Consider the following 22,412-nt stretch of genomic DNA (forward strand, 5'->3'; position numbering starts at 1 on the left):
CTCAACCGGAGCTCTGATACCACAATGTAACGCCCCAATTTCTCGAGTGTTACACAGTAACTAATTAACCAATTTTCGTAAAGAGTTTTCGTCGATTCACTTATTAATCTTGAATTAATGATAAAAGTTCAATTTTACAAAATTCTCGAAACTTAACAATTTCAAACTTGCGGAAATAATCATCAACGTAAACCTCAAACTTTATTAATCATTGAAAAGAGTATGAAATAAATATCCGGAAGAAAACTTCAAAGTAAATTACATCAAATTAAACTATCTCAACTAAAATAAAGTAATGATTCAATACTTCCAAAACTCGGTACTCTCAACCCAAAAGAAAAATGGATGTCTCAAAACCCAACCATATCCTTGGCCCCTTCCTCTTTATCTTCTTCCTCTTCATCTGAAGTGTAGTCGTCATCCGGTAGTGGCTCGTCACGTAGCATCAACTCCCAAGAATGAGTCGTCGCCATTATCTTCACGACCATCTACCCCCCCCCCCCCAAATAAACACATAGCAAACAAGCAGGGTCAGGTCCAACAAAAAGAATGATAATGAAAAAATCAACAACAACATAATATAAGTACATTATATGTCTTTTATGGGAAGGATTCAGTTACTAACGGAATCTCACATCACACAACCCACCAATCCTGCCTTGGCCAATCACTTACATCCGCAGATGTACAATCACGTGAAGCTGCAATTCTTCACAAAAATCTCATGGTGACCGCAGTCAACCAAACACGTGGAGCCGCAATGATCCACAAAATCTCTAGGTGACCGCAGTCAACCTTTTCACGTGGAGACCAACAGTCAATCCACAATTCTCCCTCGCGTGCAAGCCCATCGTTCTCATGGACTAGTCTACACTAGACCTATGCCCATATTATTCACATTTACTTGCAAGCGAGTTAATTACACGTTTCTCTTTGTTTAAGTCTCTAAAGTCAACCTAGAGTCTTACATCAACATCGCATAAATATAACAATTAAACGATCACAGACACATCGGGAATTACAGCTAGATGAGCGACCCTTTGAACAATTTCCAATAATATCACAATTCACGTAAGGCATAGCATAAACTTACACTTACGCATGTCACATCATGGCATAAATTATCAAATAAGGTAACATAAGGCATATGCATGGAAAACAACACATTTTCGCAACTTAGCTTTTTGGACAGCAGAAACAACGTTCATTGAAACTGGTCTACAGAATGCGTCCTCCAACAAAAAATCATGTATAATATCTTTCTGGAAAGCTATTTTAAAGATCTACAACTCTCTAGTTATAATCATTTTCATTTGAGCCCCATAATTAGGTGATATTACTCCTTAAAGTTTCTGTCCGACACAGGGAAAAACAGCAGGTATGACAGTTACCCAAAACGACCTACAACACACAATACTAGACCAAAATTTATGATCTTTATATGCCTGGAAAGCTCTTTCGAAGATCTACAATTTGTATGTTAATCATTTCTTTATTTGGCGACCAGAAACAAGTGAAAATAGGACCTGAAGTTTACTGTCCAGCACAGAAATCTGACAGAGAATGCACTTGCCATCAATTTCGTTTTAGCCATTCTATTCTAAGGGTTCTAAGTCATCTACCAGCATCAAATATAGTAACATGTTCACAGCGTAACCCAATATCACATGGAAAAAGTACAGCACACATCGCATATTCAAAACCTCAAGCACATCAATCAAGTTCATACATAAAATCATGTCAAAGCATGGCAATATGGCCTAGACATGCTACCCAACTCCTAGGACCAGCCCTTACCTTGGCTAACTTGGTGAAAAGGAAAAGGTTTTGGTGAAGAAAAGGTCCAAGAACGCTGCTGTCCACGTCCCCTCACTCTCCCTCGCAGCTCTCTCTCTCTCTCGCAAGGTTCTCCCTCTCGCGCGTGCGTCACTAGCGGTGGTGGCGGCTTGATCGGCGGCGTCTCTCTCTTGCTCTCTCTCAGGTTTTCACGTGGAGCTGTATGGTTTCTGTTCTTGTTCAGAATGAGGGGAAAATAAGGGTTTTCCCCCCTTATTTCCCATGCAACCCGCGGCCTCACACACATGTGGGCTAGGGTTTCATTTTTCTTTCTTCTATTCACTTAAGCTTGCAACCACCCTTGACCCATTAGTAATCACCACTTAACCAGGTCCAAATTACAGATAGGCCCCACTCTTTATAATTAAAACCAAACTCGGAATTAAAAAGAAAATACAACACTTAATCCGATGGCACATTACAGCCCGACCCTTTCTCAGTAAAATTCGAATATCTCGAGCTACAGAGGTCTGAATGACCTGATTCCACTTCGAGAATTTTCTACACTTAAAGGGCTACAATTTTCATGAAGGACGTTTTCCCAAATGAGGTCGTTAAGACCCTCTAAAAATTCACACAAGTTGACAGTTGTAATCTGCCAAAACTCAAACTTAGCCAAAAGTCTTATTTTATTCAATCTATCACTTAAGCATTACATAGGTAAGTCTAGGGTCTTACATTCTGAGTTTCCAACTCAGATAATCTGATCTTATAAGTGTTGTTCCTCCTCTTGCTGTTAAACAGAACAGAGCCATCGATCTGACTTACAGCCCTGCAAGACTTTTGATTGAAGATTATATCATAACCCTTGCCAGCTAATTGACTTATAGACAATAAGTTATGACTTAAGCCATCTACCAATAGAACATTATCAATTCATGGACTTTTATCAACACCAATAGTACAAGAACCAACAATTTTACCCTTCTCATTTCCTCCAAAGCCAACTCCGCCTCCAAGCTTAAGTTTTAGCTCTTGGAACATACGCCTTTCTCCCGTCATGTGACGCGAGCATCCACTGTCCAGATACCATGATTGGTGTTTCAGTTGAGCGATCAAGGATATCTGCAACATAGATAATCTTATCCTTAGGTACCCATTTTTTGGGTCCTTTCTTGTTAGTTACCCCAGAGGTTCTGATGACCTTGGGTTTCTCAACATGATAACATAAAGGGATTTGAGCATGACATTTAAGCATAGAAAGGAGTTCCCTTTTTACGAGAGGGTTTAGCAACTTTAGCAGGCAATGATTCAAGCAAAATAGTACCAGAGGGTACAAAATGTTCATGCAGAGGTTTAGCCTTAGGCATAGGAGGCTCATTTATATTGGGTCCAGAATAGCAAATGCCACACATTCCATTTCTGCTTACGCCATAGATCATTGAAGTCATCAAGCTTCTATCTACGCTTTTAGCTAGGAATCTTTGAAATGATTTTTCATATTTAGATTCATTCTTTATATCAGAGGCAACACAAGCAACAACTTCTTCTAACTTAATAATCTGGTTTTTGAGAACAAAGTTAGAGTTAACTAAAGCATGATTATTTTCTTTCACCTCAGAAATAATTTTCTCGTGTTCAGTAGAAGTTTTAGAAACAGCAGAGAAATCCTTTTTCAACCTTTTATGCTTAGTCAAGAGAGAGTTATATTTATCCATGATATCAGACAAAGCACATTTAAGTTCAGAGGTTGAGAAAGAAGCAAATACCTGAATTTCATTGCAGAGTCTGGATCTTCCTCTAATGCTGATTCAGAGTTAGTTGCTTCTTTTGACTCTGCTTCTTTGTTCTTGACAATAGCCATGAGTCCTTCAACAACTTCTCCATCAGAGTCAACATCCTCTGACTCTGATTCATCAAAAGTCACCATGAGGCTTTTCTTAGCTTTGAAATGCTTCTTTGGCTTCCTGTCCTTTTTCAGCTTAGGACAATCACTCTTGTAGTGCCCTGATTCTTTGCATTCAAAGCATGTGACTTCCTTTGATGAAGACTTCTTCTGACCAGAGGAAGATTCATTCTTTCCTTTATACTTTCCAGAGCCTTTGTACTTGCTCTGCCTGTGCTTCCATATGCGGTTAAGCCTTCTGGAGATCAGAGTCAGCACATCCTCATCAGAATCTTCAGAGGCTTCTTCAGATTCTTCTTCTTCTGCTTGGAGAGCTTTAGCCTTTTCATATTTGGATTTCAAGGCTATAGACTTCTTCTTCTGATCCTGATGTTCAGCACGCTTCAGTTCATGACACTTCATTATGCTTATGAGTTCTTCCAGACTCATCTGATCTACATCTCTTGTGAGCTCCAAGGAAGTTATCAGAGACATCCAGCTTTCAGGAAGGCCTCTAAGAATTCTCATGACATGATCAGCAGTTGTGTAGCTCTTGTTGAGAGGTCTAATTCCAGCAATGAGTAGCTGAAATCTGGAGAACATGTCCTCAATGGACTCACTGGATTCCATCTGGAAGGATTCATACTTTCTGATCAAGGCCAACGTCTTGGACTCCTTCACTTTCTTATTTCCTTCATGGGTCATCTTTAATGAATCAAAGATACCCTTATCATACTCACGATCTGTGATCTTTTGATATTCTTCATAAGAGATAGCACTTAGAAGAATAGTTCTAGCTTTATGATGTAGTGAGTAAAGCTTCTTCTGCTCTGCAGTCATCTCTGTTCTGGAGATCTTCTTGCCATCAACATCAACTGGACACTCGTAGCCATCCACTATAATATCCCAGAGATCTGCATCAAAGCCCAGAAAAAAGCTTTCACTCCTGTCTTTCCAGTACTCAAATCTTTGCCCATCAAACATAGGAGGCTTTGCACTGTAGACATCTTTTTGCGTTTCAATGGTGGCAACCATTTTAGTTTTTCACACCGGCCCGGATCACTGAACACTATTAGGTGTGGTAATCAGAACTTGCGCTCTGATACCAATTGAAGGTATGAAAAACGGTAGAAATGGGGGTTTGAATAGCGTTTTAAAATTAAAACTCGACCCACTTGAGATTTAAATAAATCTCTTAACCCACCAAAGATAAAAGTGCTGAGAAAAGAGATAAGGAAAGCACACAAATGATTTTATCCTGGTTCACTTGATAAATCCCTCAAGCTAATCCAGTCCACTCGTTAAGGTGATTTCTTCCTTCTTAGAATGAAGGCAATCCACTAATCAGAGTTTTGTTACAACTGCACTTGCTACCTGCAAAGTGACTAACAATACACTGACTTAGCTATCACTAAGATTCACTCTCTTAGTCTTCTCTAGGATCCGATCAACCTTGATCTCCTAAAGGAAAATCAAACAACTGTTTGAAGGTTTCGGGTTTACAAAGAAATGCTACTTAGAAAGCTAATAGTAAACACAATTAATTCTATTTGAAGAAAGATTGCTAAGAGAATATTTGAATTTTGCTTCCCGTGAACAAGTTTCTTAGGCGGCATCTTTCAATCTTCAGCCTCTTTATATACTCCAAGGATTAGGGCTTGGACGTTGCATGGAGATGCTACCGTTGGATGGCAGATCTGGGATTTTCAAGTTCTGCTATGGCTGAATCAGTTAGGTAAGGTCGTCAGGAATGGTACAATGGCTTTTGTACTTTGGATAGCGACATGACCTTTATCCTTGTTGACTCCTGATCAGAGTGATGCTTCATCTTGGAACTTGTGAAGCTTGGTGATCAGAGTCAGAGGGAAGCTTGGATCCTCTAACCTTTGTACCTTCTGCTTCTGAACTCAGAGAAGAAGTACTTGGTCTTCAGAGCCAGCTTACTTTTGGACTTCAGAATCTTCACTACTCAGCTTCTGACTTTCAGAGCTTCTGCACCTTCAGAGCTTCTGATCCTTCAGAGCGTCTGATCCTTCAGAGCTTGTAGTGAGCTGAATCCATATCAGAGCTTTATAATCTCCAGATCTCCTCAAGCTTGATCTAATGTTCAGATTGAACATAGTACGTGCGAAAGCGTTGCAGAGGTTACTCTTTGAGCATTGTGCTTCTGAATTATGTGAAATAGGACCAGAGTCTTGGCCTGTCATTAGAACACTCAGAAAACAATGTTAGAGTACCATAATAGTTCATACATAATAGTTACCATGTAATCATCAAAACATAGAGTTGTACTACTAGATCAAAACTTGATCTTACAAAATCAACATAGAAGAGCATTCACAAAAATAAGGTAGCTTACACATCAACATAGCTAGTCGCATCAGCTATGCACATTTCCATCTCATAACCATTCTCAGTGCAGCAGAACACCATATCAGAGTTTTAGCAGTACACACAACTCACTACTAGAAAAACTAGTTTTCACATCAGGGTTTTCACATCGGTTAATCAATTACCTGATGTAAAAGATGACGCGGTGGCAATATTGAAATTATGGTGAACTTTTATGATAGTTTTCACATCAGTTAGGAATATGTCTGATGTGAAAAGTAACTAGGAAACACTTTTTACAACGGTTGTTAGAATAAGCGATGTGAAAGCTAAATGCGGTGGCATTTTTGAAATTTTAATGAAGTACTTTTTACATCGGTTATAATATAAGCGATGTAAAAAGCCCATCTTTTCTTTAGTTTTCACATCGGTTATATTATAACCGATGTGAAAAGTCTCAGTTTTTTGAGTTTTCAGATCGGTTTTGTTATAACCGTTGTGAAAGATCACTCTTTTTTTAATTTTTACACTTTTAATGAGATCCCCACTTCGAATCGAATCTTGGTGACCTCAGTTTTTTCACACTTTTATTATTTTGTTTCCTCTATACTTAGAAACCCTAAGTAATATGCGTTCCCCTCCTCTATCCCTGACAGACATCCTTCCACAGCAGCTGCGCACCTCCTTCTTCTTCTCCGGCAGCGCGCGCCTCCTCCCTCTCCTCCGGTCGCGCGCGCCTCCTTCTTCTCCTCCGGTCGCGCGCCGCCTACCTCTCCTCCGGTCGCGTGCCCCTCCTGCACTCTCGCCGAGCCTCTTCACGTCTACAGAAAAAAGGTAAGCATCATTATTTTCGTCTGGTTATATTCTGAGTTATTTTCGTCTGGTTATGTTTGCTGCCCTTGAAGCTTTCCCTCGTTGTTGTTCTCATTTATGTGCTGAGCCCTTTTTCAGTGCCTTGGGTGTGAATGTGATAGTGTGCTTATGCCTTGGGTTCTAGATTAGGTTGTGATTCAAATATTTTGTTGGTAATTTGTATCTATGTTGGCCCTGATTTGTGTCAAATGTTGTTGCTGGCCCTGATTTGTGTCAAATGTCAAATGATATTTGAATCTTGTTGTGTTTGAGTAGCTCCAAAAATGGACTCAACCCAATGTCAAGAGAATGGAAACAAAGATGGTAGTGTCAAACGATTAAATCCCTATATTCCCTTCACTCCATTGAATCCCTAAATCGTGAATCCGTAATACTCACTCAGATTCTCCTTCTGGTTTTCTCTCCTGTTCGCAGGTCCCTCCCTCTTTTCACGCAATCCCTAAATCCTTGCTGAAGCTCAAATCGTCGTCGCACTGCTGGAAGCTCTCAACTCAGGTACCACTTTTTCTCGCCCCCAACTCAGATTTAGCCGCATACTCACTCACTCTCCTCCACCGCAAACTCACCCTCACCACCGTCTGTCGTTAAACTTGTAGGAACAACGGTTCACTGCTGAAGCCCACCGCTGTCGCTGCCGCCGTCGCACTGCTTGAAGCACTGCCGCAGGTACCTTCTTCATTTGTGTTTATTTTTCCCTGCTGCTGTGAGACTCTACTTTCCTCTCGGTTTTGGTTAAGCTCTTATTTGAACTAGCTTGGGTTTGGATGTTGCTCTATGTTAAATTGGTAGCAGAGACTCCTATGATTTGATGGCTTCAATCTAATAAGGATTTTTGGTTGGTCAGAGTTATTGGGTACTTACATTCTATTATATTGCTTGTCTAGTCCTGTTCTCTTTTGTTTGACTAGAACTTACCTTTGTATCCATTTTGTTCTTGGGTACTTTTGATGATTTCACCTTGTTAAGATTAAGTTCCTCGGTGACAATTTGTTCTTCTGGATTAAAGGTCTATAAGGCTTAAAAACTTTCATAAAGAAAACTGATATTTTTTCTGTCATGCGCTCGGTTTGGAAACCAGTGGAACATGGGGTAAAGCTTCATCTTTATTTGATATTCTCCTTCAGTGTTGTAGATAAAACGTCACAAACCTTTTTCTTTTCCTTTGATGACAGTGGAATTGGGAGACTATAGTCATTAGAGTATCATTCTTGGTCTTCATTCTTATAACAAAATATATTGTAAGAATGCAACAATTTTTCTGAACCACCGTTCACTACTTTTAGGAGTGTGGTTATCTGGGAAGAACTGGATGATTTCATTCTCGTTTTGGTGATGATTGCTTGTCTTATAGCGGGATTTTACTTATAAAAATACATCAGCTGATTCATATCACACTTTTCTTGGACAATCTTTGACTCTTTGCTTAAGGTGTGTTATTGTTTGTGATTTTTGAGTTGCCATGATATAAAGCACTCTAAGTGTTCTGTCATTTACATTTGTTCGTTTAATTTATAATTGATCTCCCTTCTGGAGCAATTTGGGGACTCTGTTAATAGGATGTATCAAGTGTGTGTATTTTTTGAGAGAGAGGGTGGGAGGGTGCATCTACAAACTTGTAAGTGATCTAAGTTACAACCAACCTCCACTTTCTTCTTCAGCCTAGGTCAACCTCTACCTCTAAAAAATGGAGAACATTTTACAGAATAGAGCTGAAGGAAACCAAACTCTTTCCTAGTGTCCTATGAATGTTACTTGTTTGAGGATGTGATGATGTTATTTTAAATACCTGTACCCTATGTTTCTTTGCTTTTATTTATTTTCTTACTTCTTGCTGGCAGTGTTTTGCCTCTTGCTTTCTAGTTTAGCTAGTTTTTTCTTTTGGCTTTGTGTTGCCTCCTTGTAATGACTCATTCACTCTTTATATATTATTCTCTTCTTTCGAAATAAAATTGTTATTCTCTTATTAAGTATAGCATATTCTGATCCTTTCTTTGTTGTTTTAAATTTGTGTTTGTTTGTTGATTACTATATAAATTAGGGATTGGTGTTTTTTGTCCTTTATGTACAGCAAGTTCTCTAGCTGTAATTAATGCTTGGTATCATATGAATGGATGAATGTCTGGTCTTATTATGCTATCTGGTCTTATTATCATTGATAATACATCTCAGAAGAAGGAGTAGTGGAGCTTATGTATTGCAATTCTGTTGGGTGAAAGATGAAGCTTAGCCTATGTTGAGTTTTACTATTAAAGACTTGCTATCTGATATGAGCTGATTCTCTCTTATGAATTGTTGTATACTGTAGATTGTATCCAAACAACTTTCTGAACCAATTTGCTCCCACAAGGATCTGGATAAAGATTTTGGGCCATATTACCATAAATGTGTGAAATTCTATGATGGACTTTCAAAGCTGCTTGTACATCAGGGTCATGTACTAGATCTCTTTGCTTGTGCTCTTGATCAGGTAATGTTTTCAAGTTATATAGTGTCATACTATGAATCATGTCTAATGACAGATCATTTACCTGTTGCTCTCAACTCTGAAAAAAAGGATTCTGTCTTAAAAGAGCTCAGCTTATTCCAAAAGGTGCTAAGCTGATTTATGGTGGAATGGTTCTGTCTTAAAAGAGCTGAGCTGATTTTGAAGGTGCTCAGCTGATTTTTAGTGCCTAAACAGTCTGAATTAAAGTTTGGGCAACTTGTTTTTTACATTATAACATGGATTGTTGATCTCTGTATTTATTGCATCTGTTTATAGGGTTCAAAGTTGCTCACCTCCGCTGCTCTCCTAATTTATGCTTATGGTGCTGGTGGCTTTCCTGCTTGGGGCATTAATTTAACTATTTTGTCCTAATTTCATGAGCAGTTGCTGTTTAACTACATTTAAAGAACTAGAATTGCTGAATTGTTCTAGTTCTTTTAGGCTATTATGTTTTCTTTTTTGCTGGGACCTTGGATGTTTAACTCACTTGAGAGAGTGTGTTCTCAAGATCTATTTTTATTTTAATAAATTTTCATTAAAAAAATATGTATATTCAGGTCAAATTCGTGTGAAAAAAAAAAAAACTGGTTGAGCATTCACATCGGTTTTCAGTCTAACCGATACTTTTCACATCGGTTTTTTGTCTAACCGATGTGAAAAGTATACACATTTCACATCGGTTTTTTGTCTAACCGATGTGAAAAGTATATATTTCACATCGGTTGGATGACAGAACCGATGTGAAAAGTGTACATTTCACATCAGTTGGCTGACTTAACCGATGTGAAAAGTGTACATTTCACATCAGTTGGCTGACTGAACCGATGTGAAAAGTGTACATTTCACATCAGTTGGTTGACTTAACCGATGTGAAAGGTATACTTTTCACATCGGTTATAAACCCGATGTGAAAAGGTTGGGAGATACCACATCAACATTGTTTACATCGGATAAAAACCGATGTTAAAACTCAAAAATACCCGATGTGAAAACTAGTTTTTCTAGTAGTGACTGCACAGTAACAGGAAGCTACCAAACCACAATAGCAGAAAGCCATAAAGAACCAGCTACCAAATACCAGAGATAACCAAATACTAATTACTCCCCCTTATTAGCATAATTTGGCAAAGGTAGTCATAACAGAATAGCATCTAAGTGCTTACCAGAGCTATCCACAGAAGTCATCAGCACCATATTCAAGAATTATACAGACCAGGAGCAAATAAGGAGCGCACATAGCCACACAGAGCTCAAATACATCCTAAAGAAACAGAATAAATCAAAGAGATGTGCTCTGACGTGCAGAACTCTCAGAACCAGTCACATCCTCTTCATCTTCATCTTCATTGTCTTCCTCTTCTTCTTCCTCTACAGCCTCCTTAGTCTCAGCATCTTCTTCATCCTCAGCAGCAGCCTCAGCTTCCTCTTCTTCACTTTCTTTCTCAGCAGCAGCAGTTGCAACATCTGACATAGTCTTGATGAGTTGATCAACATTGAATTTTCTGACCTTGCAAGCCTGAATAGAGTCACCAAGAGACTTGGAGACAGCCTTCAACTCAGCCAAGATGTCTTCCTTGCTAGAATCAACTGCCTTAGTGCCACTGGCATTGGCAGTTCCCTTTGCTGTAGAGAGCACAATGTCTGGAACATGTGTCCCAGCAAACAACCAGAAATCAAACTTGAGAGGCAGGGGCTGTAAGATCAAGTTTTGATTGTGTAGTACAACTCCATGTTTTGATGATTACAAGTTAACATTTTAAGATGAACAATTATGGTACTCTAACGTGTTTTCTGAGTGTGCTCTTAACAGGCTCTGACCCTATCTTAATCTCACACAAATCAGAAGCACTGTGCTTAAAGAGTGACCCTAGCAACGCTTTCGCAATCTCTATGTTCAATCTGAACAGTAGAAAAGCTTCAGAAGTTCTGAAGTCAATCAAACTCTGATATGGACTCAGCTCACTTGAAGTTCTGAAGATCCAGACGTTCTGACAACCCAGAAACTCTGAAGGTTCAGATGTTCTGATGGTGTAGAAGACCCTGAAGATCCAGAAGCTGAAAAGTGAAGACTCTGAAGTCCAGAAGCAAAATGGCTCTGAAGACCAAGTACTTCTCCTCTGAGTTCAGAATCAGAAGATACAACGGTCAGAGGATCCATGCTTCCCTCTGACTCTGATCAACAAGCTTCACAAGTTTCAACACGAAGCATTCCTCTGATCAGAAGTCTACTAGGTTAAAGGTCAAGTCACTATCCAAAGTACAAAAGCAAATGTACTATCCTGACGACCTAACCTAACATTCTCAGCCACAGCGGAAGCTGGAAATTCCAGATCTGCCCTCCAACGGTAGCATTCCCATGCAATGTTCAAATCCTAATCCTTGGAGTATATATAGAGGCTGAAGATTGAAAGATGCGGTTGGAAGAATCTCATACGCGCAAGCTATATTCAAATCTTCTAAGCATTCTTTCTTCATTGAATTCATTGTGTTTACTACAAGCTTTTAAGAAGTAATTTCTTTGTAAACAATATTTCCTAAACAGTTGTTTAGCTTACCTTTAAGAGATCAAAGTTGATCGGATCCTAGAGAAGACTAAGAGAGTGAATCTTAGTGTGAGCTAAGTCAGTGTATTGTTAGTCACTTGTAGGTTTCAAGTGCAGTTGTAACAATTCTCTTATTAGTGGATTGCCTTCATTCTAAGAAGGAAGAAATCACCTTCACGGGTGGACTGGACTAGCTTGAGTGATTCATCAAGTGAACCAGGATAAAATTCTTGTGTGCTTCTCTAATCTCTTATCTTAAGCACTTTACTTGTGTCTCGAAAGATTTGCTAAAACCTTAAGGTGGAAGTTTTATTCTGAAAACGCTATTCAAACCCCCCTTTCTACCGTTTTTCATACCTTCAAGGGCTTCTTACCTTGAGACTCATCAGCCCGCATAATAGTCGGTTGTTGATGTACAATGATCTCTGAGAGAAGACAAGGAAACAGAATAGGCAGCTTGACAACATATGATCCAGCATGCTTGAGAGTCTGCTCAAAAACCAGCTTTCCAAAATAAAACTCACCCCCAGTTCCAACCAAATAAAGCATTCTGGCCAGAGGTGGAGTCACACCAGACAAGTGATTTGGTGGCCATCCAATTTGCAGTACCAATCTTGTAGAGAATAACATATTTGGCAGTAAGCCTCCCAGATGGAAGCAATCCCTTCTTAGGCCACTTCCTGACCAACTTCCCAGTAAGGGTTGTAGCAACCATATTCAAATTAGGCTCCCCCTGACCCACATCAACAGGACTTCTGCCCAAAAACTCATTGATCACTTCAAGAGAGAAGTTGATGCACTTTCCCCTCACAAAAACGTTCATGTACTCAGCACTTGAAGCATCATCACAGTCAGCCGGGATGTTCACAATGAACTCCCTAACAAGCTTATCAAAACATCTGCCAAGATCCTTGACAGTCTTCATAAAAAAAGCAGCAGAGATAACCTCCATGATTTCCTGGAGTTCGAAGGCATCTTCATGTAGTTCCCTTTCAATAGCAAGCCTCCTTTGAACCACATATTTCCATCTCTGAGCAGAGTCTGGAAAATGAATAGACACATTGTCCACAGGAGCATTAGGAACATTAACAGGAATCCTCTTACCTTTCATTCTTTTTCTGGCAGTGGTGGAGATGTCTGGGACATCTGGCTCGACATCGAACTCGGAGTCAGGATCAGACACATGTTCTGACTTCTTGTATTTCTTTGTCTCCTTCCCGGATTTTGGAATATGAGAACTTCTGGAAGTCTTCGGAGTCTTAGCAGCAGATCCTTCGTTCTTCTGCTTCGTTATGTCTGCAACCTTCTTCTTGACACCACTAACAGGAACATGGGCCTTTTTGATGAGCAATTCTCCATTAGAGTCTTCATCAGCAGATGCAGTCACCTTCTTTTCCTTACCCTCTTTTGTGGATAAAGTTGGGGTTTTCTGAACAGAAACCTCCTCAGAGGAAGAAACTTCATGGGCAGAGGTTTTATTCTCATCGTGCTCCTCTTAAGTCGAAGCATGAGACTTGACACTAGAACTAGAGGGAGAGGATTGATGTGTCAGTTCAACATCTGGTGCAACGTTTGCAGCAATAGCTACATTTGCAAGTTTCGCAAGAGCCTCATTATCTTCTTGATTCACAGCTTCTGAAAGATTGGAATTTTGATCATCCTCATAAGCAGAAATATTTTGTATCCCAAAATTCTTACTGGGTCCTCTCTTAGGAGCCACACGCTTGATATGAAGACTTCTTCTTCGTGGTTGGGCTGACCCAGTTGGAGCATGGGTAGCACAGGCAGATTTATGGGGAACCCCAGAGGGATTTGAAGAAGATGCAGTGGCACCCACAATCTTCACATTGTGTTCTGGGGTGATGATCTTTGAACTTCCCTTCTTCTTCTTGTCAGAATCATGAGTCATAGTGAAGTGATTTGTAAAGAAAACTGAAAAATAACCGTTGAAGGTTAGAGAGAGATAGCAGGCACACTTTTGGATAACACACTGAAAGATATTGAGGAATCCCAATACGCGATCATGGGCAGTTATATAATGAACATTATAGCCGTTGCCCGTGACAAGTGTCATTAACTGCTACAAGTCAGTTAGGACACAAATCCCTAACTTTCCTCTTAATTTCTCAAATTTTGCCGCATCCAATGCTTTTGTAAAAATGTCTGCTAACTGCAAATCAGTTTCCACATGTTCAAGAGTGATAATCTTTTCTTCCACAAATTATCTAATGAAATGATGACGAATATCAATGTGTTTCGTTCTACTATGCTGGATTGGATTTTTGGAAATGTTGATAGCACTCAGATGGTGACAGAACAATGTCATGACATCTTGTTTTACATCATATTCCTTCAACATTTATTTCATCCACATCAATTGGGTGCAACCACTCCCAGTAGCAATGTACTCTGCCTCAGCTGTAGACAAGGAAACACAGTTTTGCTTTTTGCTGAACCCAGAAATGAGATTATTTCCCAAGAAGAAACACCCTCCTGAGGTGCTTTTTCTGTCATCTGCATTTCCTGCCCAATCTGCATCACAATAACCTATCAACTTAGGATCACTGTTGTGAGCATAAAAAGTACCATAGTCAATAGTTCCACCGATGTACTTAATGATCCTCTTGACTTGTAGAATATGACTTTCCTTAGGTGCAACATGATACCTAGCACAAACCCCAACTGAGAAGGCAATGTCAGGTCTGCTAGCAGTGAGATATAGCAAACTTCCAATCATGCTTCTGTATAAGCTTTGATCAACATCTACTCCATTCTCATCCTTAGTCAATTTGACATGAGTTGCTGCAGAAGTTCTCTTGTTTGTTGCATTTTCCAGACCAATTTTTTTAACCAATTCTTTAGCATACTTACTCTGAGAAATGAACATAGAGTCCTCCATCTGTTTCACTTGCAAGCCCAGAAAGTAGTTTAGTTCACCTACCATGCTCATCTCAAGCTCAGATTTCATTTGTTTGACAAAATGTTCTACCATCTGGTCTGACATTCCGCCAAAGACAATGTCAACAACATATATCTGCGCAATCATCAATTTTCCTTTGACACTCTTTACAAATAAGGTCTTATCAATTCCACCTTTGACCTTTGTTGTAACCATTGCTAGTTAGAAATTCAGTAAGCCTTTCATACCATACAGTGCCTTTCTAAACTTGTAAACATGTTCTGGATAAGTTGAGTCAGTGAACCCTTTTGGCTGTTCAACATAGACTTCTTCATTCAAATAACCATTCAAGAAGGCACTTTTAACATCCATTTGAAACAATCGGAACTTCAGAAGACATGCCACTCGAAGCAGAAGTCTGATGGATTCTAATCTAGCAACTGGTGCAAAAGTTTCATCAAAGTCCACTCCTTCAATCTGAGTATACCCTTGAGCTACTGGCCTGGCCTTGTTTCTGGTGACATTGCCACTTTCATCTGACTTGTTCCTGAAAATCCACTTGGTACCTATAACATTTACATCATCTGGTCTAGGCACTAGATTCCACACATCATTTCTTTTAAACTGAGCCAATTCTTCCTGCATAGCATTTATCCAGTATTCATCTGTGAGGGCTTCCTTGACATTCTTGGGTTCAATTTTTGAGATGAAACAACCATTTGCAATGATTTCTCTGGACCTTGTAGTTACCCCTGTGTTAGGATCTCCTATGATGTTTTCTTTATGATGAATCTTCTGAATTCTGATAGAGGGTCCTTTGTTCTTTGGTGATATGCTTTCATTTTTATCTTCAGATTCACTGTCTGATGCTATGTCAGTGACATGTGGTCTGACAACGGACTGAGGTGGAAGATCTTCTTCAATATCCTGTGTAACTTCAGTTTCTTCCAATTTATCAACAACCACTACATTTATGGATTCCATCATTGTCTTGGTGCGAGAGTTGTATACTCTATATGCCCTACTATTTGTAGAGTATCCCAGAAAAATGCATTCATCACTCTTTGGATCCATCTTTCTTCTTTGCTTTCGATCAGCTAGTATGTAACATTTACTTCCAAAAACATGAAAGTATTTTACAGTAGGTTTTCTCCCTTTCCATAACTCATACAAAGTGGAAGTAGTTTCAGATCTAACTGTCACCCAATTGTGAATGTAACAAGCTGTATTCATTGCTTCAGCCCAGAAGTGATAAGAAAGTTTCTTGGCATGCAGTATTACTCTGGCAGCTTCTTGCAATGTTCTATTCTTCCTTTCTACCACTCCATTTTGTTGAGGAGTAATAGGTGCTGAGAATTTGTGACCTATTCCTTCATTGGCACAATAGTCTGAGAATCTACTATTTTCAAACTCCTTGCCATGATCACTTCTGATTTTGACAATTCCATAACCCTTCTCTCTCTGGAGTTGTTGACATAGTCCTTTTTCCTCCAATACTTTCTATTTGCATTTCCTCCAATAAGTTCTAGTGTTCTGGTTGTTGCCACATGTTGCATCTTCTTGTGAGAGGCTTTTGTTTGTTTTCCAACTTTCCATTCCCCACAGACTTTTCCTTCTTCTATCTTCAAGATTGGTAGCCCTCTGATAGCCTCCTTTGAGATTATCTTCCTCATGCTTGTTAGATTCAGATGTCCAAGCTTTTGGTGCCATACCTTGACTTCCTCTTCCTTGGTTGTCAAACACCTTGAGGACGTAGATTTGTACTGTGAGATCCACATGTAGCAATTATCCTTTGACCTTGCACCTCTCATGACAACTTCACCATTTCCATCTGTTACTTGACATCCAGTTTTGCAGAATGTAACATCTAGATCCAAGTCACATAGCTGACTTATGCTTATCAGATTTGCTGCCAGGCCTTCTACTAGCAAGACATCATCCAGCTCTGGAGATCCACTACTAACAAGCTTTCCGGATCCTTTGAGTTTTCCTTGAGCACCATCACCAAAAGTAACATAACTGGTGGAGTGTGGTTTTACATCACCAAGATAATTCTTTACTCCAGTCATATGCCTGGAACACCCACTATCAAAATACCAATCCTCTTTTGAAGAAGCTCTCATAGAGGTATATGCAACTAGAGCAGATGGGTTGATCTTAGGCTTCCACTTCTTCTTCTTTAACTCATTAGAGTTAAATTTAGCTGAACTTCTTTTTGGAAACCCATGTACTCTGTAGCAATAAGGTTTTATGTGGCCATATCTCCCACAATGGTGACATTTCCATCCGGTTTTGTTTCTTTTCTGTGCTTGAGGATAGGCATATGGAATCTGAGAATGCACATGTTTGACACCATGTTGTGACATATGGCTTGACATGTGAAATTCAGTTTTCCTTTCAGCAGGTACAAACTGATGAGTGACCTTCTTGTCATCATCTGGTGTAGAGTCACTCACATATCCAGTCCTTTCACATCCCTGGCGGTTTTTGCTGTTTCTAGCATGAGATCAAACATATCAGTTCCATTATTCAGCATGCATACAGATTTAACCATACCTTCCAGTTTGGGTTTCAAGACACATGCTTCCTCCTGAAGATTTTCATTTAGAATTAGAAGTTCTTGTTTTTCCTTCTCAAGCTTTGTGACAGTTTTGTCCAGTTTCCTACCATAGTCGCAAGCCTCATGCCATTTTTTCAACAAGAGCTTGTATGCAGCAGCAAGTTCTTCATCTGAGATCTCTTCATCACTAGAGTCACTATCAGTGTTGTATTTTACTGTCAATCCCATTACTGGATGTTCCTTTTCTTCCTCAGACTCATCATCTGACCACGTTGTCACCATTCCTTTTGTTTGCCTTTTCAGATATGTTGCACATTCTGTTCTGATATGACCAAAACCTTGGCATTCATGACATTGTACCCCTTTTGCTTTGCTTGCTCTGTCTTCTTCTCTGTTCTTGGGAGCCATTCCTGTATCCTTGCTGGTGTGAGACCTGTTGTCAGTAACACTTGGTCTAGATCCTCTGTCAAATCTTCTCATTACTTTGTTGAATTTTCTCCCAAGCAAGGCTAGTGCTTCTTCCAGATTTTCATTTGTGTCTCCACCATTCTGACTTCCTTTTCCCAGATTTGACACAAATGCTATGCTCTTGTTCTTTTTCTCAAACCTATCATTGATAGACATTTCAAAGGTTTGTCATGACCCAATTAGTTCATCCACTTTGATGCTATTAATGTCTTGTGCCTCATCAATAGCAGTGACCTTCATGTCAAATTTCTTAGGTAAAGACCTAAGGATTTTTCTGACCAATTTCTTATATGTCATGGGTTCTCCTAGTGCAAAAGATGCATTTGCCATATCACGCACACGCATATGAAACTCAGAGATAGTTTCTTCCTCCTTCATCTTGAGATTTTCAAGTTGAGTAGTTAGCAATTGAAGTCTTGATAAGCGAACTCTAGCTGTACCTTCATGAGCAATCTTGAGAATCTCCCAAGACTCTTTAGCAGTAGTACAGGTATGAATCAGCCTGAACATGTTCTTTTCAACACCATTGAAAATAACTTTAAGAGCCTTAGAGTTTGCAGCAGCTTCTTCATCTTCAGTCTTGCTCCAATCTACTTCAGGTTTGAGTTCAACAGTTGTGGTTCCTTCCTTGGTTTGCACTAGATGAGTCCACCCTTTGAGCACTGACTTGTACACCCTTCCATCATCAATAGATCTAAGAAATGCAATAATGCGAGCCTTCCAGTAGTCCTAATTTGTTCCATCAAGCATAGGTGGCCTGTGAATAGAATCCACATCCTTGCCGTTGTCCATGAAACCTGAAAAGTAAATCCCTGGAGCTCACCCAATCAGAACAGGGTTCCTGCACTGATGCCAATTGAAATTCGGGCACACGCGGACATATGTTCTACCAGATGACTAAGACATCTTGTACAACATGATACAAAACAATTAATTTAATATGCAATATAGAGAACATAAACAGACACAAGACACACAGGATTGTTAACCCAGTTTGGTGCAAAATCACCTACGTCTTGAGGGTTTACACCCAAGAGAAAGATAATCCACTATTCAGAGAAATTGTACACGAAAGGTCTTAACTGAACTTCCCCAGTTCACAGCCTTTTCTATCTATCTGTACAAGTGTTTATTACTTAGTCCTCCCCCTAAGTATGAGAGCCCCTCTAACTTTCTCTCAATCACTGCCATAGTGATTCAAAAGCTCAACACAAGAGCAAAGACAGATCTCATGATCAAACAACAAAACACTCAACTCTCAGCAAAAGAATCAATACATGAATAAGCTGAGAGAACAACAAGTGTGAACACAGACAAGAATAAACCCTAGTTTTACTCAACAGAAGCTCTCTACCTAAACACTAGGTTTCGGTCTTCATATATAGCAGTCATCCAGGCCTTGTCTTCGATGGGCTTGGACAAGCAAAGGTCCACACAACACTCAGGGAGTTACTAGGAAACAAATCTGCAGAAAAAGTCTTCAATAAAAAGTTTCCTATTCCAGAAATAAAACTCCCACACATTCTCAGATCAAATCATTGAAACCGATTTGATCACATAGAATATAATCCTTGAACGGCGCATAGAAGCTTCCAGAAATACCCTAGCTTGATCACCAAGTAATCAAAATGAAGCTTCACAGAAAACCTAGCCAACTCATTGCAGGTTTTGCAGGGATAGATGTCACAGGCAAGATGTTGTGACATCGGATCCGACATGTTACTTAGCTAAAATGCAGACAACATAACAAAGGAACAACATGATGATTGGAAAGTCCCCAAGTGCGAATGCACCATCTTTGCTCTTTGAGCAGCCTTTCGGCCATCGAGCAGATGAGCCTGAGTAAATTGAAAAGTCACAAAGTGCGAGCAACATTCTCCTTGTTTGTTGAACAGTCCATTTGGCCATCGAGCTGGTGAGCCAAAGTAACTTGAAAAGTCACTGAGTGCGAGATGCATTCTTTTGCTCGTTGAGCAGTTTGGTTGGCCATCGTGAGGGTGAGCCAAAATGACTAGGAAAGTTACCAAGTGCGACTAGCACTTCTTTGTTTACCTTAGGGTATTGTAGAGACAACGTACTCTAGCTAGACACGCGTACCTTGGTGAGGACGTTTCGTTGTTTGGCTAACCATATTGCATTCATGCATACATTTCTTGGGAAATGTGCTGCTTTCTGAAGGACGATCTCAGATCAGACTTCATCGGAGCGAGATGCTTCATTGAAGACAGATGCTTCATAGGAGCGTGCTGCTTCACAGGAGCGAGATGCTTCATAAAAGTGCTTTAGCGGAGCGAGATGCTTGGCTTGTCCCATCCATCGAGATGGTGACATTTTATCCGGATCATCTTTTGAGCATGACATTGCATTAGCACGCCATGCACCTAACTATATTTGTTGATGTGTTGAACATCGTTATGTGTTTTGATGATTTGATGTTGATAAACATCGTTATGTGATTTGATGATGTGATGTTGATAAACATCGTTATGTGATTTAATGATGTGATGTTGATAAATATTGTTATGTGTTTTGATGATTGAATTGTATTAGAGATTCGATAACATGCTATGTATATACCTTAGGGTAGGTAATACATAACTTATATGTATATATACAACATATATATACACCCCCTTATTCTTCAGCTGTTGCTTATATTATCTCTTATATTATGTGACTTGACCCTCGCGTTGTGGCTTTGTGTGTATGTTTGTGTTTGGGCGGTCGGCCTGCTGCCACACGTTCAACAACTGATTCGTGATGGTTCGTCGTGGACCCGGAGCGAAATGACTACTACTGAGCCTTCGACGTGGACCCGGACTTCATATAGGATCGGATGAGGGTCGATGTTAGGGGTGTAGTATATGGGGTGTTGTTGTCATAGCTCTGATTGTCATTTCTCATTTTGGGGCAGGGTAAGTCCCCGACTATTAGCTTTTTGTGTGGTTCTCTTCCATGAGGATCACAGGGAGTTCGTCGGACGTAGGAGGTCTTTTAGAGGCCATTCTGGGCTGACTTACTTTCTTGGAGGACTGTATTTATAAAGCTTATGCCTTGGGAGAACCTATGTCAGATGAGAAACTTGTGTGGAAAATTCTGAGAACTATGCCCAAGAAGTTTTCTATGTAAGTCACTGCAATTGAGGAAGCTCAAGACATTGGATGCATGAAGGTTGATGAACTCATTGGATCCTTGCAAACATATGACTTAACTTTTGGTGACAAGACTGAGAAGAAAAATAAGAGCATAACATTTGTGTCAAACACTGATGAGGATGATGATATTGGGTGTGAAGGTGAAAACCTTTATGAAGCTCTAGCTCTTCTTGGTAGAAAGTTTAACTGAGCCTTAAGAAAGATTGACAAAAGATCAAAGTCTAATGTCCAAGACATGAAGTTCGGCAATTCCAGATCCTTTAACTTTCAAAGGAAGACCAAAGAGGATGATAAATCTAGTCAGAATAGAGGAGTGAAATGTCATGAATGTGAAGGATATGGAAACATTGAATGCGCTACCTACATTTAAAAGCAGAAGAAAGGCATTGTGGGAACCTGGTCAGATGAAGACACAGATGAGGAAGATGGGGTCTCTACAAACAAAGTTACTGCATTTTCTGGAATAATTGATGAACTTGGCACTAGTGACGAGGACATAACTGATGAAGAGCTGGCTGAAACCTACAGGCTATTACATAGCAAGTGGAAGGAAGCGTGTAAACGTGTGAGAAAGGAAGAAAGTGAAATAGAACAACTAAATACTCAAAAGGAGAAGTTGTATAAGATCAGTAGCAAGCAGAAAGAAGAACTTGATGAGTGGAAATCAAAGCTTGAAGACATTGATACTCTAGAAAAGGTAAAATTAATGGGTGTTAATGCACAATTGCATGGGGAAGTAGCTTCATTGAAAAACAAACTTGAAACCACACACAAATCCCTTAGGATGCTGAATAATAACTCAGATATGCTTGATGAGATCCTCAAGGAAACAAGCAAACAAGGGAGAAGCTTGAAGGGTATAGGTTTTGACCACATAATTGCAAACAAGGAAGGTTAGAAGGTTACAAAGGAATTTGTAGCTGCTGCAAAGTAATCTGAATTCAAGAAACCAATCAACAGCCTATTGTCTGGACAGATGTCTCAGCATGTGCCTCGACATGTGACTTCTCAGTACAAGAGGTCACTCTAGCAGATATGTCTCTTTGGGAGATGGAGCCAAAGGGAAGATCAAAGGAATTGGAAGACTGGTAGGTTTTGGATCCCCTGATCTAACTAATGTGTTACTTGTCAAAGGGTGAACAACAAATCTAATTAGCATAAGTCAACTCTGTGATAAAGGGCTTGATGTGAAGTTTAGCCAAATAGAATGTGTTGTTACTACATATGATCAAGAGGTACTAATGAGAGGAGTCAGATCCAAGGATAATTGCTATATGTGGATCTCATAGGAGAAGTCTCACTTTTCAAGGTGCTTAATGTCAAAAGAAGATAAAAGAAATCTGTGGCATCAAAAATTGGGTCATCTTAACCTCAAGAGCATGCTGAAGATCATCACTGAAGAAGAAATAATATGTCTGCCTAAGTTGAAACTAGGTG

The 22,412-nt window shown here is 39.7% G+C and overlaps 2 protein-coding genes and 1 long non-coding RNA gene across 3 annotated transcripts; 1 reads left to right on the top strand and 2 right to left on the bottom strand.

The window, feature by feature from the left end:
- Positions 1 to 6,688: 6,688 nt before the first annotated feature.
- LOC130735329 (uncharacterized) lies at positions 6,689 to 7,610 on the top strand. Its single transcript, XR_009018395.1, has 3 exons — positions 6,689 to 6,826; positions 7,280 to 7,360; positions 7,462 to 7,610. It is a non-coding gene; the product is annotated as an uncharacterized LOC130735329 (long non-coding RNA).
- Positions 7,611 to 10,518: 2,908 nt separating this feature from the next.
- On the bottom strand, positions 10,519 to 13,802 carry LOC130736299 (uncharacterized). Its single transcript, XM_057588141.1, has 5 exons — positions 13,413 to 13,802; positions 12,431 to 13,322; positions 12,251 to 12,318; positions 10,723 to 11,043; positions 10,519 to 10,611 (listed from the first exon to the last, which is right to left on the bottom strand). The coding sequence occupies exons 1-5, from the start codon at positions 13,800 to 13,802 to the stop codon at positions 10,519 to 10,521; spliced, it is 1,764 nt and encodes a 587-aa protein (XP_057444124.1).
- Positions 13,803 to 14,252: 450 nt separating this feature from the next.
- LOC130736300 (secreted RxLR effector protein 161-like) lies at positions 14,253 to 15,008 on the bottom strand. The gene is made up of 2 exons (XM_057588142.1): positions 14,765 to 15,008; positions 14,253 to 14,575 (listed from the first exon to the last, which is right to left on the bottom strand). The coding sequence occupies exons 1-2, from the start codon at positions 15,006 to 15,008 to the stop codon at positions 14,253 to 14,255; spliced, it is 567 nt and encodes a 188-aa protein (XP_057444125.1).
- Positions 15,009 to 22,412: the final 7,404 nt, after the last annotated feature.

The sequence above is a fragment of the Lotus japonicus genome, chromosome 2 (genome assembly GCF_012489685.1).
Source record: "Lotus japonicus ecotype B-129 chromosome 2, LjGifu_v1.2".
Lineage (NCBI taxonomy): Eukaryota > Viridiplantae > Streptophyta > Magnoliopsida > Fabales > Fabaceae > Lotus > Lotus japonicus.